The following is a 19,419-nucleotide window of genomic DNA, read 5'->3' as shown; positions in this document are numbered from 1 at the left end:
CAGGACATTCCAGTTGTATGGACTGGAAAAAGCAGTGGATCTGAATATAAAGGCAACTCAAAAGTTTTCTATCTTCATTCAGAAGCTAAGTCCCTTTGACTTCCAGTAGGATTTTGGAATTAACAGCTTCTGAGACCCAAACTAAGTAAATCATTCAGCCTTTCAAAACAGGTGCCTGAAACTCACTGACTTTTGACAATCCCACTTTGCACTCCTTAACTGCAAAATAATGTTTGAAAATGGAGGTCAGTCATGTAGATTATTAATCTAATTTTAACCATCTGAAATGCATGTGTGTGGTTTTCTGAATTCTCACAAAATGAAGAAATGAAGATTGATGAGGGAGAGCCATCCTCTCCCTTGCTTTACTTTTCTATCCAGAGGCTTTGATCAACTACTCAACTTTTAGATGAGAATCATAGAATCATAGAATCACTAAGTTGGAAGGATCCTTAAAGATCCTCTAGTACAACTCTGCTGAAGAGTCTATCCTCCTCTTTAGCAGGGTCTGCTAAATGAGAATGAATCTTGATAGATAAGAACAAATCTTGCCTTTAGATGTTTCAGAACTGTAAATATTTTCCTTTTCCCATTCCACCTCTTTAGCCCCTTCAACTTTATTTTATCCCTCCTACTGGGAAAGGACAAACTTCAGTTTGCAAAGAAAGCAAACTGAACTGAGAAATAAACCCACAAACTACTGTCAAATTTGAGCATTCACAGTTCTTTCAGAGAGAGCAAAACCTCCCATGCTTTCTACATTCTAAGGAGCGCAGAGAAGGAAAGAGTCTCTTTAATATATGGAAAACTGCTGTCACAAAGTGCTTGAGAATGCCTCACTTGCTCTATAGTAACACTCCTCATAAAAATACAGAGGAGATGCTAACACCCCATTGCTGTTTTCCAGGGCAGTGGATTGTCCCTTGCCTCAGCTGTTCTGACAACAGAACCTGTGACTGGAGAGAAATAATGTGGCAGCCCCATGGCTGCCAATACTCCGTGCTCGATAAGCCCGAGCTCCAGCAGTGTGTGGAGGGCAGAAAAGTAAGTAACAGATTCTACTCTTTAATTTCTTGCTATTTATTGGATATTTAGTGTTCTGGAATCTTAAAAGAAATTGTATGAGTGATGTTTAAGAAAAATTCCTTTTTATTTTAGTGGGGAAAAAATTTGGGACAGAGAATCTACTATCAATAATTTTGCCTCCTATGCAGTCACAGTTGTACACTGCTATTTCACATAAAACTCAGGTCATACCAGTGGTATTTCAAGCTCTGCAGTGTACATGGTTATCAAATGAGACCTGCAAGGAGTATCCAAGCATGGTAAACAGAGAAGGGATTTGCACTGTTAGAGTTTGTCTCACACTTTACATGCAAGTTTAGTTTCTTCTGCTGCATACCTAATGCATGGCATTGCTTGTGCGCACTAATCTTACCAAGTCTTCTTGCACATTCTTTTCTTATAGTGAAGCTTCTAAGGTGATTGCTTGGAAATACAAGGTCTCCTTAATAGGCATGTTATGACTATAAAACTGTTGAGAGAGAGCTCTGATCTGAGGCTCAGGTACATTACTGAGGATACAAGTATCCAGAAAGTAAGTAACTAATTGTTATAAAGATTTTTTACAGTGTATTGTCTAGATAAGAGAATAGTAATTAACATTTTGGTAGAATCTGATACAACTTCTGTATGGACAGATGCAAAAATAGTAGTCTTCCAATTAACATTTTCTCCTTCATTTCTGATCATTTCTTGTCCTGTACAAAGCTCTCTTCGCTGTCATTTGGCTTGATTTCTGCTTGTGGGTTTCTCCTACCGTACTTTTCTCAAAAAACAAACAAACAAACAAACAAACAAAAAACCAAAAACAGTGGGTTAATATGACAGATTCAAATTGCTCCTCAAATACAAAATGAGCGCTTCTGGATTGACCGCAGCAAACAATATAGAATGATTTCCTAGCTTTCGTCTTTAATCTCCATAGACACGGGGCTGTTTCAATGAGAAAACACCCTTTGGTCAGACAGCTAAAGGATAGCAGAAGAACAATATACCACTGTGGAAGTGAATTGCCAGGGCAGTGTGGGATTCATCTCCTGAATCTGAGTTCTTGCATTTATCAGTGTCAAAACAAGGACAGCAGTTCTTAAATGTCCACTACAGTCAATCTGAACTCAAATTCTACTGTGTTATGACTTTCATCCATTCTAGTGTCAAATGAGAGCCAGAGCTTATGTGAAGTACACTAACACAGTGTGAGAAAAATCTGTGTAAAACTAATTGCACACGTTTCCTATTCTGCATCTTTTGCATCACTGTCTGATAACCACTACTGGGCTGTAGAAAGCCGCTCAATCACTCATGTTACCTTTTCACAGATGTCCATGTACCTGCAGGTTGTTTTCTTATGCACCTCCTTTAATGTAATGCACACACACACAAGAAAAAAAGTCTCTGTGTTGTTTTGCTTATAGTAAATGGGAAGTGAAGCATGCAGTGAGTTTATCATTACACATTACTGTGCTGTGTTCTACATCTGGATGTGCACCAGCAACTAATGAAGCAAGATGGAAGGTGAATGCCAATAGTCTTCTTTTGGATGTAGCACATGTAAGATCAGCTGTATGTTTAAGTGCAACTATACTTTTTTGTCATGTTTCATAGAACAACAGTTAAATACAGTGCCCAGATACGTCACTTGCTCTTTGATTTCTTTCATGCTTTTATCAGCATTTCTGAAAGATACTCTTGATCATCCAAACAGCACTTCTTTCTTGTATTCATCATTAAAAAAGCCTACCAAAATGTGCTTTTTAATTTTTCTTTCTAACTTCAAGCTGCTTTTATATCTTCTATTAAAATGCATTTGTAATTCAAAGCTCATCTCTGAAATTATCATCTCCTTTCTCTCTGACAGTGATTCACTTATCCTGGCTGTGACTTCAAATTGGTTTCACATCATCATTAACTACTATTTTAGTTTGTGTGCACATAAAACTGTGTTTGAGCTAAGCTGTTTCTGTTTCATAAGAACCTAAGACCACCTGTAGTGAAACAGATTGGTGGAGACATGAGAAAGGATACGCATTCACAGAAACAGTTTATAAGAGGCCTCATTTTGCTTTACGATGTGTTAGCAAGACTAGTCAGTCATATGTTTGCATTTCAGACACTGTAAACAGGAAAATTCTGAAGTGTTGAGGCTCAGGTGGTTCTGGCTGAGTCGATTTTCCAGTTTGAGCATTTGTAATTGTTCTCCTTTCTGAACTCTTAGTAAGGGTAATAAGATGCAGCATACATTGTTTTAGGGAACTACATGTGTGTCCTAATTGAATGAAAGAAATAGACGATCATAATAAAAAGAATGTATCTGTGCAATATTGGCTCAACAAATTCTCTGTGGTTAACGAGAATTTGCTGTAAGAATTATCCAATTCTATTAAGACACGGTGCTCTGACTTTTGTACAGTAACTTTTAAAATTAGGTATAGGGAAAGGAGCTCTAACAGGTAATTATTTATCCAATTAGCAGCACATAGAAATCTGCCCTCAATAGCATGGGGGAGATATGCATTGTGTCTATCATTGAGAAATATTGCTCAGAGTTTAGTCTTATTATAAAGTACCATTGAATCATGTGTAATTAAGAACAGGAAATGTGAAAAGGCAATATTTGCTGAAGTACTTAAAATTCAGCTGTTAAAACAGGAATTTTAGCTTATAATTTCTTAATAATATTTTAGAGTTAAGTACTGTTTGGGATTTACAGGTGCTTAGATTTCCTAAGCGTGGTTAATTTATAATGATAGGTCTGGTTAAGAAGTGAATTCCACTGTGCTTACATAATCTCTTAAAGCCTGTAAGCTATGATGGATTTTTTTCTCACAAAACATTTGCAACAGAAGATGCTGAAAGCATCTGTCTGCGTGACAGTGTTGTTCTGTCTGGTAAAATTATAGCCTTATGTATGCCTGATCCTTTAGTCATCCTGCAGACAAATCCCCCACTGACCTGAACAGCACAGGACTAAACCTTGTGCCAGACTGGAGAAAATGAAATACAGCATATTCTGCACACCTGAACCATCATTTGGCTCATTATTGTCATAGAGCTAAACAAAAGCATCCACAGAGCCCCTGGTTCAAATAATATGTGGCATGCTCAGCTTTGGTAAGATCTTGCAACTGTATAGAAATGTATGTTGCCATAGCTACCACACATTCAATTACATTTAATGATTATTCTAATTCATCAAAGCTCTCAGATTATTTGGAGGACATAAGCAAGTTTTCTTCCTGAGGCTATGCACCACCTGCTTTAGCCTCTGGGTTGCCCAAATAAATGCTAATAATGAAGCTGACTTGCAAAGGGTGGATGCTTTGAAAGATGCTTTCTGATGGGCTGCATATCACAACAAACTGTGCTCAGCCAGTTCAGTTGAAGGGCATTTTGAAAAGATGTTTTGCAGGTAGGATTACACACAAATGTCCTGTTCTTCCACCTGGATATTTTTTTAAGCAGAAGAAAAAGAATTTGTCTGTTTTCTTCCAAGATTAACAGATGCCTCACAGCATGGTTGGAACAATAGTCAGAGCCAGACTGTTGGATGCAGAAAAGGCTTTAATGAACGGATGCTCTGCATGTGCAGATTTGGTGGTGGTGTGCTGTGCATCCAGCAGCCTTGAATGCACTGGATTACAAAGAATCCACAGCTATCTTTCTGTCTGAGATCTCTGCTACATTTATGGGAGAGCATCCCCTTCAGAATGCGGCACACACAGTCTCTGCTGATGCCTCCAGTGAAGATCACAGACATCAGGGCAAGAGGGCAGGGACCATAGGTTTCACACACTGCAGCACTCATTGTAATGATATATCTTTCAACAGTGCTGGGAATTCACTGTGAAGGAAATAGCTGGAGTTAAACAGACTTGTGTGATTCCAGTGATACTGTCTTGGCATAGCTCATACCTGCTTGAAGTCAGAGGTTTCTTGACTGAGAGCTAATATGGTTGTTATAACTGACTGACATCTTTGAGGATAATCTACATTTTTTATCTCTCTTTCTGTACAAACACAGGTCTGCTTTGGCTCATTTTCCTCTTCTCCTCTTACATCAAGTCTTAACTATTCTCTTAGCAGACCGGTTTCTGAGTATTTAGGTTAATTTTGCCGGTGTAATCTGTATTCCTCACCAATGTGATGTTGCCATCTGTCACATTCCTGACATCCTATTCAGCCACACCTTCTCCTAGTAATAAATATACATTCCCACATGGACACTCAGACATGGATCTAATCCTTTTCCTGATCTGCTTTAACTCCTCACAACAAGCTCACTCAAGAGTGAAAATTGAGATGTTTTGAGACTCAAAACTTACTCCTTCAGAGGTGAGGTGTATACACCCTTGTGAGTCGTGTGCTATTTGAAGAAGAACCTCAGGGCACTGACAGGTATCTACTTCATCTAGTTATGCTGACTGCTCTACAAGAATCTGCTCCAACTCCCAGCACCTCCTTCACATTCTCAGAATATCAGCACAATAATACTATTTTTGGTCCTTCTTATATTTTTTATGATGCTTAGCACCATGGCATTAAGACATCTTTAAGTCTATATGTCATGTTTAAAGGCTTTGGCTATGACTCTTCTCTCATTTTTATTTTTTTTTCCACATGTGTTTTTTGTTTTTATTGTGAGGGCTCTTGTTCTGCTATTGCAATACAGTTAGATGAGATTAGACCACATACAGCTAGAAGGGAAAATATTTATCAGAATATTAGTCATTATACAACAAAGACTAAGGTAAAATCGCCACATTTTCCAAATCAGTGGAGCTTATAGCTGAATGTGCTCCTTTCCAGTTGGAAATCCCCATGATAACTGATACCGAAATGGTGTTATATATTATTAGAAGAGAAATAGTCTAACATGGTCTACTGTGTGTAACCTGGTAGAGCCTGTTTGTTATTCTGCTAATGGTGTTCCGTACTTTTATAGAAATTTACTCACCCACACTACAAGTTAATGATATCCTTGCCTACAAATATCTAAGAACTACTCTTTAAATAGATATACATCTATACAACACATGAAGTGGAGATTAAAGAGATGTGGACATAGACAAACTAGAGAGATTAAGAGATTTTGCAAGATGAAGAATTCTTGTTTAAAACCTCAAGTTAGCCTACTTCAGAATTAGGTCATATTGTAGTGTGGACTCTCTTCCAAACTGTAAATAATTTTGTGCATGTTTGTGTGTTAGAGAAGGAAAGAGAGGGAGAATCCAACAAATCCTTCCACTGCCAAAGATCCTTGACTTCTGAGTCATGTTGTGCTTGGCTTAAAAAGGTTTCTTGTGGCACAATGTGAAAAGTGTTGGAAATCCCCTTGCATGTGAGAGAAGTGCTTGTGCAGTCCAAGCACGAACAGCAACTGTTTACAAATTTAATCTGCAAAACAGCTTTGAGAGATCCAGAAAAGGACATAAAACAGCTTCTATGTGTGAATTTATAACAGCTTCTATGCCTACCTAATGATTCTCCACAGCCTGCAGACAGGGCATGGGATGTTCAAGTTACTGTTGTATGCATTCTCAGCTCTGCCATCAGATCAGGGTATGTTCATGTGAAACAGATTCTGTCCTGTGGGAGCTTTCCTTGACACACTGTTGTGGTTCATTTTTTTCTCACAGCAGGCTCACAAGGGGCACTGGATTCAGTCTCTAAAACTTTCCTGAAGGGAATAGATAAATAGAGATCTGTTAGATGAGAAAAGTCCATAATGTTTTCACCACATAAAATCTCTAAGGCACGCTTTGGAAACATGTTCTTAAATATGAAATCTTGTGTTGTATGAAATCTATTTGCCTAACCAAACATTCAAGGTGGAAGTGTTAAAGCATGAAAAAAAAAATCAAATGAAATAAAAAACCAAACAGTGATCCCAACTTACAGGATGACAACTACCCCAAGTGCCAGAGGAGGCAGAAAAAGAGGCACACAGCTGTACAGAAAACAGGGCTAATATTGTGTTATGGCCCTGTGGGGTTTCTGACTCTCAGTTTTACATTTTTGCTCCCTCGTGTGCATTTCTGGTTGATTGTGATATTTACAGATCACAGGCAGTGTCACTGCCAAACCTCAGTGAACCTGTGCTCTCTTCAGATTTGAACTTCTGTCATGGCTTACATGTTTTCTTTAGCAGGAGGAAATGTTAGTTTTATCCACTAAAAATAGGGCAATAATATTAAAAATATATACCTTCAGTTCTGTTGTCTCAACATACAGAGATGCTTGATTTGGCAGAGAAGGCAACAGAATACATAGAAGCAACCCTACATTTAACTTCTTTATTCATTTGCAAGTTCAGAGATAGACTGCTGACACCTGTGTTATCCTTATGGCTCTTTCAGCTCCCTTTAGGATGCAATGCTTCCTGTCACACACAATCCAGGACTGTATTCAGACTCTTTGATGCCAAAATAGCTCTCTTTTTTAATTTTCTCTGAAATGAAAGAAAGATCATCTCTTTACAAATAAGGCAGCAGTTGCACTCGTTGATGTGTGTGTTCCTTTGGTGTAACTTCTAATTAATCACATTTATGGAAGACAGAAGTTAACCAAGACATGCTGTGTAGGAACAAACCACATTAAAAAAATGAAGGAAGCAAAGCAGGAAACTGCAAGAAATCAAGAGAGGAACTGTATTAGCAATTTGAAGTAACTATAAACTTAAGCTAAAGAAAATGTGGATAAAAAGTGCAGTATTAACTGTGTAACAACAGACATCTACAACTTGTACTTTTTTCATTGAAACAGATAACGTTTGCTAAATCAGAATTTTAGTACAGAGCTGTCAGGCCTGCCCTAACTGGCAGCTCACAGAGAGTTTTCTTGAGTGTTATGAGAAGGGTCTAAAAGCCTCCAGCCTGGCTGTATTCTTTGCTTTGCTTTTGGTTTCCGGCAAGTGTAACTTCTAAGACATCTTTTCCATCCAAAGATTCTTTTTATAGGTGACTCAACTAACAGAGGGATGATGTACTATCTAATAGAAAGAGTGAATGAGACTCTTCAGGAATGGCAAAAGACTCATGATGTTAAATGTTACGATAATATAAACGAGGGGAAAACATTTATCAGTTACTCCTACTATCCCCAGTTTTGGATGACTGCAAACCAGAGACCAACTTTTGAAAAAGCACTAGAACAACTGCTGCAGAGGTACTGTGTAAACTCCATTGCTGGCTTGTTTGTGTTTTATTCTATTCACAAATGTGTTCAACAGATTTTGGAAGTAAAGTAAGCAAACAATTAAACACAATGTGTTCAGGCCGTATTGTGTGGTTGAAAAATAGTAGAAAATGACATCAGGCCTCTGATCGGGGTGCCAGATACAGTTCACTGAAATGCGATGCAATGCTGTTAAAATGTTTGCCATCTGTTTTAAGGCAACGTGTTGTTTTTTCTTTCTGGGTTTCAGATCACGTCCCCTGGAGAACACAGACCAGACCGTACTAATTGTAGGTGGCGTTCAGTGGCTTAATTCCAATCACCTGCAAATTATCCAAAAGGTGTTGAACAGGTAATGTTGTGCACTTAGTGTTATTCCATGTCAAGACTTGATATGATAAATTACGGGAAAACACCAGAAATTTTAAATGCAAACATTTCATTTGTTTTCTTATGGGTGTGCACTTAACTGACGTTGGAAGAAAAAAAAATGCAGTGTCTTTTGATGTGCATGTTAAGTAAAATGTGTGTCCTGTTTTTATCTTTTTCACTTGCCAAACAGAGAAAATCTATCAAATATCCTGGTAATTATCAAATCCATAGGAATGGGCTTTCACCTCCCAGTGGATGGAATACATTCTTTATCACAGGTAAGTAACAGTATATTTAGAGTGCATTTTCACAGAAGACTTGTTATTTCAGCAATCATTTTTTCTGTCTGGCCAAAGTGTGTTACCTCTTCTGCTGAGCAACTTTTACGTGGATCAAAGAAAGAATTGTGTTTATATTTGTTAGTGTGGCTTACTGATGTGGATTCAAACCAATTAGCCTTATTTCATGAATTCCACTGCAATCAGAGTCATTTGAGACACTGTGCTCAGTCAGCTGTGCCAAGAACTAGAGGAACCTCCAGTATTAAGCCTTATGCCAAAGTTGAATTTGAGCTGGGGCTAGGCAGATTGGTACAGAGAGCACAGGCCCTCCATAGGGTGATACAATCAGGCCAAGCAAGTAATACAGCAAGTTGAAATCATGTCCAAGGCTTCTCAGAATAACAGATGGGCTCATTTCAGTACACTGTATAACTCATTCAGTTCAATATTTTCATTCACGATTTTGTTGGTGAGAGAGAGAACACGTGAAATATGTGGATAAGACAAAGCTGGGAAGCACTGGAAGGTAGAACAAAGTAATTAATGCCTACCACCATTGCATATAACACTCCAGCTATCCACACCTGTTGAATAGAGAAAATTCTTAGCTTTCCTAGGTTATATAGAGCACCCCTATCACACTGAGATATGCTGCTCACCTCTTCTTCCAGCCATAATACATTGCTTTGTTTGGCATGTGATTTTTGCTGTCAGATTTTGCCCACTGCTTCCTAGATTTACACTAAATGCCAATAATCTTTATTGAATTTCTCCTTATGGATTCCAACCATTTCCTCTGTTTATAAAGATGACCAAATTAGGGGACATTAGAGAAGTGGTTGAAATCAACGTGAAGAAACATGGTCAAAGCTATTGCCATAGCACTCAGCAGAGTTCAGGCCTAGAAGGAGAAAGGAAAACTTTGATCTTATTTAGCTGAGGCAAGGATAGAAAGAGAATTAAAGGCTTCCATAGGTTAATTTTATTCTGTTTCTCAATCAGTAAATTCAGAAAACTCCAGAAATCAACTTAAGTGTGCAATTCACTATCTCTTCCTTTTCAGTATTTGAATCATATGTCAAATTACCCATGCGGTTTGAGTGTTATGGACTTTTGGATTACCCCAGCTACTCTCAGAGCCCTTCTACCTGCAGTGTTAAAATGTGCTGCCTAGACAAATTTATAGCTAACCTTTCTATTGTTGGCCATCCTGCAATATCTTGAGAACAAATATTCTGTTCTTCACTATGACTGTGTCTAAGATACCCATGGCCATATACTCCTTTTTAAACAACAGTCTCAGTGTCTTTGATTTGAATCTCAGTTTATCCTTTACAGGAACAATTTAACCATTCGTTACATAGACAACTTCATAATAGGACTTTTTTCTGAATTATATTAACAAAATGTATATTAAAAAATTACTCAGTAATTATATTTTAAACAGCACTGAAACGTTCCCATGAAGGAAAGGAAGCTGGGCATCTACTGAAAAATAATTACAGTTACTGCTAATTTGATTTCTAGTTTAGATCTTCTCTAAATCAATCCAATTTTTTGTGCAATTAAAAGAAAATATTGTAGATTTTCTTATAACTATTTATGTGCTGCATAACCTCTTCTAAGGAAATATATATAATATAATTGTTTTGGTCAAAATGAAGTTTTACTATTCATTTCAATGGTAAAATAAAATAACCTTTAAAAAGTCCCTTTGAAAAACTCTGCAATATGTTATCTGGAATGCAGGCAGAAGTACAAAACTTGTGGAATGAAAACTTGGTTATATTGGAGACAGCAAAAACATATGGCTATGAAGTTGTTGACACGTTTATCATCACAATGGGACGATACAAAGAATTCCTGCGGGGGAAGTGCGGGTGTCATTTCCATGAGGTAGGAGTTTATGTATTTCTCAGGTATTTATGAGAGATTTTAACTGCTTAGGAGCTTAGAAAGAAAAAGGTATGCAAATAGAGTTGCAGCCGTAACTGGAAGTTAGGCCTGAGTAAAGGCTGTAGAGAATGCAGCGTACATATGGTGGCACTTGGCCACTGTGTGGACCAAATGTCATGGCTGCCCAAGAACAGCCTGAGCTGGTGTGGTGGTGGCTCCTTGAGATAAAAACAAGCATGCTTTTCTGGGGAGGTAACTTTTGGAAAAGAATATTTTATTCTTTCCAGGTTCTTACAGGATTTGCTATCCATTATTTATCTCTACTGTTTCTGCATGTACTCTGTTCATGCTTTCACAATAGTTCAGTCTCATTGGTTTTGTCCTAAGCCTTCCTAACTGAGCTGGTTGGAAGATTCCCATCAAACCATGAATTTAAAAATGAAAGGCTGCTCTTATTTCTATGTATATATATGTTTTCATGTATCTAAGAAAGAGTTATGTGGTATTACAAGGACAGATTAAATGAACAGAAATGGTAAGTCATTTGTTCTCATTCTCACCCAAGTCTCTGATTTCTTTTTTGTATGAAGTCTGTAGAGAGTGAGCACAACAGGGATGTGGAAAAATGTATGAATAAGGAAATTGAGAATATATTCTTATTCTGTTTGTTCCAAGGCTGGGAGTCTTCGCAGCATATTACAAATGACAGGATTCCATGGATTAAATCAGAAACAAATAAGCAAAAAATTATTATATCTAGGCACAAAATCAGTGCAGAGGAAGTCAAACCAACGAGAGTTTGAAAAACAAGATATTTAAAGTTTTTCTGGTTTGTCTGAAAGGTCCTTTGAGGATGTGGCATGTCTTTTTACAGAGAGAGGTTTTGAACTTTTTGAACCTTACATGTAGCAATAAAGAACTGCATCCCTGGTCTATCACAGATGTACCTGAATGAAAACAGAGAATATAATTTCTGATGAGTCGGGTATTTTCTGATGGTTTGGCATGTGGCAGTTCTGAAGAGTCAACAAGGTCATCAGAATATTCCAGTAGCTTGCAGCTAAGACACCAGCTTGTTGGTATAAAAGGCCACTTCCCAGGTTTCTATTATGCATGATCAGTGTGTTGAAAATCTGAGTATTGCTTAAAAGAAGATTCATGAATATTATATTAGTCTCTTCAGAAACTAGGAAAATCTTTGAGGAATAAAGAGGACATATCTTTCCAGGCGCTTGCTAAAAAACAACAACAACTACAAAAAACAACTTTCTTCTGATAAAAAAGTGTTTCTTCAGTGAAAACTGCAGTTTTGCACTCAGAGATCACCAGTAACACCATGCCTCAGTTCATTGCTGGATCTAAGGACAGATAAGCCTTCTGCAGTCTCTAATAGATAAAATCATGTAGCACAGTAAGAAATTGTTTGTGATGCTACAAAGATCCTTATTCTTATGAATTGAACCTGAGTTGTCTCTTTATCAAAAGCTACCACGAATTTTTATATTAAAATCTGTTTAGGACCATGAAATTTGAACTGTCATGTTTTTCAAGAAGCTTACGCTTCCTTTGCGTGACCATAAGACAGATGGCAGGTACACTTTCTGTCACAGAATTGAATGAAAATATGAAATGAAAAGAAATTGTTACTGAAAAGTTAAAACTGGAAGAAAAAGAAAATGGATGCAATGAAGGATGTCTCCTTGAAATCAAGACTTAATGATTTTATGCTATTTCACAGCCAGCTGGGGGCTTTGTGTCAGTAAGAAGCTACTTAATAGAAATATCAGGAGTTTGATTTCTGACCAGAATAATGACACCAGCAATCTGAAGTACCATTTTAGAGAAAGAACTACACTATTTATTTCTAATGGAGAAAATCCTATTTATTTTTTTTTAATTAGGGTTATCATAATAAATTTTAAAAAATTACCAACAACACAAATGAAATGTAAGCATTTTTCCAGCATGATTTCAGGAATTTGTTTTCTGTCAAAAGAAATGAGTTAAAATGAGAATGACCACCACATGTTTTCTGAATCCCTCAAGAGGAGGACAGAAGATTTTGCTTAATTTGACAAGTCATGCCTATTTTTCTGTAAGCCCTACTCTTGGCCAAGCCTGTCCGCAAGACATGAACCATGTGCAGAGTTAGTACAGAACTTCTGTAGAGCTTCAGAGCTACAAAGGTGGGCTGTGACACCCACAACAAGGCAGAAGCACTGATTCTTGCTATAAAGAAATGTCAGGACAGCTGTGATGTATTTCCCCTAAAGTTCCATAAGATGGAAATATCTAATAAAAAGGCTTCCTTCAGGCATGCACAGTATGCACTGGAAAACAAGATATAAAACTGTGGCTAATTAAACTTAAGAATAGTTTAAACCAAGCAAACTGAAAGTCAGTGCTGATGATACTAAAATTGAAGCAAAATTCCAGGGTATCCTTTTGATGTCTGCCAGTCAGGCCCTAGCATAGCAAGCCTGACCATCTTCCTGTAGCCTGTGGATTATATTTAATTCTCCCAGCCACAGCACTCAGAAAACATATTAATAAATATAAGGCTTTGATTTTTCTGCTTAGACATTCCACTCAAAGGTACAGTGTCAGGGACAAAACAGTCTACCAGACAATAAATGTACTCCCAAAAAAGAGAAACAATCAGCTGTGCCTAGCTGGACTCTATTCCAGTATGAGGCTGACTGGGATAGAGCACAGGTTTGGGAGCATTATCAAACCTTTTGGAGTGCATGTGCTGAGGGCAAGCCTCACAGCTGGTTTCTACCTCAGGCTCCTCAGCACTCGTATGTTTTCAGTCCATTGCTTTGGCCTCTGTCCTGTTTTGGGACCAAACACAGCGTACATGGTTAATTAGCTGATCCTTTAATCTGCTCTGCTTTATACATTAGAGAGGGATGAACACAGCTCAGCTCAAATGGAGCTGGGATGATGGGAATAAGTCACAGAGCAGATATTTACACAATGGATAAATAGTTTCATGGAGTAAATGCCTCCCTCCGTTTCACCCAGACAGCTACATCGAGCCCCTTTTTGCCTACTGCCCAGATGTGGGTGTCTTCGTGGGTCATTGCTGATGCTTTCCATTTCCACCAAGCTCTTCAGTGAAACAGAGGACTTCAAAGCGAAATATTTCAGAAGCTTTGTAGGTGGAAAACAGCAGGGCATGATCAGCCATCAGCATTTCTCATTCACTTTTCCATCATTTTGCATGAGCTCATGTGCAGATTTGGCCTTGCTTAACCGCCCGAGGATGTAAACAGAGTGTGTGTGTTTCTGGGGAAGATCAGGGAAGAATTTGGCTTGTAGAGCTGTTATTAATGAGACTTGAGAGGCCAGTGTGTTGAAAGAAACATAGATGTACCCAGGAGAATCCAACAGCCACCAAAAACCAGACTTGATCCTTGACGAAAGCAAAAAGAAAGTCCTTGAATGTTTTTGATACCTCGTTAGTTTTAACAGTTTTGTCATCAGTTTATTTCTACATCCTGGCAAATGAAGTTTCATCAGGTGCTGAAGCAGTTTCCACTAGGAAAATGGCATTTTGCCTCTGAGGTTGGAGCCAAGAACGTTATGTAAAACGCCATCTTGTATGAAACCAGATGAGGTGATTAAATCTACTTTTTACTTTCACTTTCTTTCTCTTAAAAAAATGTCCTCCTAATCTCCCGGAAGACAGCACCCCTCTGTAAAATGAAGCCAGGCACGGCCATGTGGGAACAGACGGATGTCCATTCTGTGTGATCAGAAAACAAGAACTGAAATGCATTCATCAGTTCTCATTTAGTTCTCACTAGCTGGTCAAATATATCCCCTGTTTGTCCTGATAAATTATTTTAGTTCCCACCAACACACTTCAGAGGGCCTTGGGTCATGCTGACAGCACAGATATCTGCAGCAGACTGGCAAGGAATCTAGACTCGTGGGAAATCATATTGATCTGGGACAAAAAGTCTTGCATCGTTCTGGATCTTTCTGTCCAAACATACATCTAGTTCTGTGCACATATGCAAACATGATTTTGTAATTACCTCAAAACTACTAATGGGGAAGTAGATTCGCCAGCAGTTGTAAAGATCTTATTTTTATTCAGATTTCTTCCCTAATTTAATGGCAATGAAATCATGGGCACAACAGAAGAGAAACAAGCAAGCTTGGTATTTTGGTATCTTAATGAGTGCTTGGCTTCTGAGTGAACATTAGATTGCATTCCTTGGAGATTATGCCTAACAGGAATGCAGTTTGGGTGATTGGTTTGAGGTGGCATCATTTTGGAATAGCTGTAAAACCTAAGGCCCTAATTTAGAAAAATGAACCTGTAGTAATTGCCTGAAAAAAAAAATAACAGTCCCTGGCTTATCTGTATCAAATTGATCTGAGGATATATTAATTTTCTACTTGGATAATTCCTGGTCTTTTATTAGTTCAGCCATCTCCATCATAGCCTTTCTGCTCAGTCTTTCAAGCCTTTGAACATTTTTCCTTCATTCACATTTAATTCTGTGTGAGTTATTCCAATCCATTTACTATGAGCCTCACTACTTATGAACTTTGTTTCTGATTGTTCACTAACAGTAAATAGACAATAAATATTTTTACAAAGCTAATATTCTCCTGCATAAATATATACATTAAGAAATTGTATGGGTTTTGTTGTTGTTGTTGTTGTTGTTGTTTTGTTTTTTGTTTTTTTCTCTCCTGTGCTATGGTTGATACAGCAGCAAAATTGAAAGCCATCAGAGATATCAGAAATAAATTAACTGCCTGGCTCCTTTGTTACTGGCTGGGCTGGAGTTCTCTGTACTCCATCCTCCATTGGTACAAAATTCTGTACTCTTTCTCATCAAGTTGCTTCATTATTAATCAGTGACTGTGTGTTGACTGAGCCCAGACCTTCAGCATCATGAGACTTCTCCAGTTATGAAGCTCCTGAGAACCCTACCATTCACTTTCTCACTAGTTCCGTAGATATTTGATTATTCCATGCATACTGAACATAATTCCAGAGATTTATGCATAATTAGAGGCCCGAGGGGGGGGTTCTTCTCCACTAAGTTACTGAACCACATCGTGGTTTTGTCAGTGTGATGACACGAACATCTAAGCAGAGAGAAGACTGTTAAAATGCAATTAAGTCTCTTAGAGAAACAATGCACAGCCTGGTTCCCAGCCCAGCATGGAACTGAGCCACTCTTGCATCAAGACCTGAGAGTGAGGGCATTATAGCAGGGCTTTCAGCTTAGAAACTGCATAGGTTCCTCATTTACTGGGAACTGAGAACATCTGGACTTAAACATTTCTGCAAGTCAGGGCTGTCCTGAGTTTGTGTTTCACAGGGTAGATGTGCAGGCAAGCTATGAAATACGAATTCGATAGTTCAGATCATATTATCCCTAATGAAGATATTACAGAGTCAGCCAAGTGAGTGTGAAGGACATATACATTTATATTTCAAAGCTTAATATGATCTTACATTTTAATTAGCATTTACTGCAACAAGTTGACCCACTAAAATAACATTTGTAAGCAACTCGCAACTCAAGGTAAGAGTATCAGAATCTGCTTTGTGGAGAACTGCCTCAACATATGTGTAGACACAGCTGTGTATCCTTCTAGGTGCATGCAGAAAGCATTCACATATGTCACTTCTTTTGCAGGTGGTGAAATCCAATCCTTCTGAAGAAAGTCCACATATAACAATGACGTTATCAAGGCACTACACACTGGGGAAGTATTTCAGCAGTCAAAGCAAGCTATCACAACTGCAGGACTATGCATCAAATTCTCAGTCCCCATATCATGTCCGAGGTCCAATAAATCAAGTTTATTCTGAAATCCTTCTGAACAGGCTCTGCACAAGTAAGAGGGGGTTTGTCAGCACGTAGCCTCTCCTGGACGTAGCACTGGGACTGGAGATATGCCACTATGTGAGTGACACTAGAAGGACTGTGCTGAATTTATGACACGCTTCCTTGATTGGCTGCACACGTACCAACAGAGTTTGAAACCTGTGACATTTTTCCTAACATGTTATGAAATCAAGATACAAGATTGGAGTTTTGTGGTTTCAAAATGGAAGATGGAGGGATGCAAAGAGAGAGCAGAGGGGAAGTTACTTGAACTGTTGCCAAATGCTAGAACAGCTGTAGCTCAAGCAACTGTTTATTAATGATAGTAAAGAGAGAGAAATATATACACTTGAACAATTTGGAAAGGACTGCTTTAGCTCTTCCACGCTATCTAATTTTCTATTTATGGAGACACTGTAATATTTGAATGTATTTAGAAACTGGTTACATTCCATTTTAAAGAGTTTTATTTTATGTGGATGGGATCCCCTTCAGTATCAAACCTTTTCTATTTAGACACTTGGTGTATAGAATTTGAAAGTGCCCTTTTGAACTTCAGTGTTTTTCCTGGAAGCACTTCCCTTCTTTGTATCCTAAATGCAACAAATGTCTACTCTATTTCTTTTTTTATTTTTGCATTTTCTAAAGTTAATACAGAAATAGATTTCTTAGATTTGAGACTGATTGTAATTGTCTTAAAATAACGTGTAAATTCAGTGAATATTTTAACAGACTTATTTTAGGTCACAGTTTAGAAGAATAGCCATATGCAGGAAGGCTGCCCTTTGTCACTTCCCATTGCAGAAGGCCAGCCCCATCATAACACAGAAAGGCTGCACCATCCTCATCAGTACTGTGGCTGTAGTTGACTCTGACAAGATGACCATAATAGATACTTCAAAAAACATCTGATCAATCCAGGACCTGATATGTTTTGGCACAACAACAAATGTCTTAAGAGGAAGCAGTATTGTTTTCCTATGAATTAAAAGCACGAAGATCACTTGAAAAGTAAAAAAAAAAAATCAACTAGACACTAGAGAAGGGAGTCAGAACCAGGTAAGTATGAATCTAATAAAGGATCCACTGAGCTGTCTGGCTTGCTTTCCCCTTCACAAATTCATATAGAATCCTTCACTTGCTTCCACTCTCTTTGGAAAAGGAAGCCACAAGCGATGTCAGTGAAGATACAAATTATAGCACAAAACTAATTACTATCTTCTTGGCCTTCGTAGCAAAGAGGGGCTACCATATGTAGAAATAAGACTAGAAATTAATGACACTACATTTAGAGTTCACCACAAGAACCTTAATTACAGTCTGTATCCCCAGCTACTGTATTGTGAATTCTTGCTCCTTCAGATATGTGGAGTCATGCAGTTTGGAGTCCTGTTTTCCTATATTGTCAGAAGATTCTCAAAAAGAGGATTTGGTACCCTCTAATCCTCTAATCTAACAGAGCTCCCGCTGTGTTAACAGAGCTTCTAGTTTAGGCAGTGACATTACAGTTAGTGAGACAGTGTGAATATATATATGTGTGTGTTTCTCTATAATATGCTGCTGCTGTGCTTACAGTAAATGTCCCTGAATTTCTACATAAGGTTTTTCCTGAAATGGAGCTTTATATGAAAGACAGGGTCAGGAGCTGTACATAAATACTGCAAATGTCAGTATTTGGTTTTGAGCAATGTGATTATCTAAGGAATATAACTGTATGCAAATGACATAAGGTAATAAACTTGGGTTTGGAACTCTGCGCAAGAAAAAAACTGCACAAGCTTTAAGTCAAGAGCTTTCATATCAAGTCATTAATATCAGTTGATGCAAAAGGCAGCCAGATGTAATTTACATTGAGATGATCAATGATAGGAGTATTACAATTCTGCTTCTGTTAAGATTTTCTTTGCTCATTTAAACCCACATGCTGTGGCTGTTATTGTTATGTACACAAATGTTTTTAAGGCATAACCTGTGTTTATGCGTTTGTGGTTTGTTTTTAATCAAAGACTATGGCTGAAGCATCAGATACAGTGAGAAAAAGAGCTGACTTTGTCATACTACAGCTGATATTGATGAATGTGCAATTCATCACTTCCAGTTTCACCACAAAATGGTTTACATGTGCTGTACACTCAGATGTCTTAATGTTTTCCAAATCTTAATATTTTTCAAATGTAGCAAGTTGAAATTCTTCTGTATGTTTGCTATTTTTTACGTACCTGTGTAGGTATTTACGTGTGTACCAATTTATTGTTAGAAGTTGCAAACCAATGTTTATTTAAATGAGTTATTTGAATATATTTTTTTATCACTGTATATGAGCCGTGTAATCTTAAGAATAAACAAAGGGAATGCAGGTGCCAAAGTAGATTTTTCACTATTTCACTCAAAATGTATCTATCATCTAGAGGTACATGAAAGAAGAGATTTGAGATTGACATAGAAGCACTGCTTGTTCATACACATCAAAATTAAGACTCGGACAATAAAAGGATTACTGTGTCTGAATTCCAGTGAGAGCACATGTGCTGCTATTATTGTTTTGCTCTAGAATTATCTTGTCTACCATGATATTTTGCCAGAATAAGCATTAGAATGTTTCTACTGTACTGTCTGGCTCACCATATAGTTTTTCCCCCATATATTTTCCTTAGTCATATTATGCACCATTAAAATGGCAAAAAAAAAAAAAAAAAAAAAAAAAATTGTCAAGGTGAGTTCCTCATAGTACAGACATGAATTCCCCTAAAACTGATGGGAGGATTGACACA

At 37.8% G+C, this 19,419-nt stretch overlaps 1 protein-coding gene across 6 annotated transcripts in view; it reads left to right on the top strand.

Annotated features, from left to right (window-relative positions):
- Nucleotides 1–19,156, top strand: part of CPED1 (cadherin-like and PC-esterase domain containing 1) — a 141,375-nt gene extending 122,219 nt beyond the window's left edge. For 4 of the 6 annotated variants that reach the window (XM_025154021.3, XM_040649711.2, XM_416005.7 and 1 more), the window contains 6 exons: nucleotides 908–1,044; nucleotides 8,006–8,226; nucleotides 8,486–8,587; nucleotides 8,798–8,885; nucleotides 10,638–10,784; nucleotides 16,457–19,156. In XM_025154021.3, coding sequence (XP_025009789.2) covers nucleotides 908–1,044; nucleotides 8,006–8,226; nucleotides 8,486–8,587; nucleotides 8,798–8,885; nucleotides 10,638–10,784; nucleotides 16,457–16,684 — 923 coding nt within the window. In that variant the 3' untranslated portion in view covers nucleotides 16,685–19,156. Of the gene's footprint in view, nucleotides 1–907; nucleotides 1,045–1,468; nucleotides 1,600–8,005; nucleotides 8,227–8,485; nucleotides 8,588–8,797; nucleotides 8,886–10,637; nucleotides 10,785–16,456 lie in introns of those variants that run through there. The other 2 variants (XM_046900022.1, XM_004937531.5) reach the window with 2 other exon arrangements.
- Nucleotides 19,157–19,419: the final 263 nt, after the last annotated feature.

This window comes from Gallus gallus, chromosome 1, assembly GCF_016699485.2.
Source record: "Gallus gallus isolate bGalGal1 chromosome 1, bGalGal1.mat.broiler.GRCg7b, whole genome shotgun sequence".
In the NCBI taxonomy this organism is placed as follows: Eukaryota; Metazoa; Chordata; class Aves; order Galliformes; family Phasianidae; genus Gallus; species Gallus gallus.
This window is presented reverse-complemented; position numbering and strand designations above follow the sequence as displayed.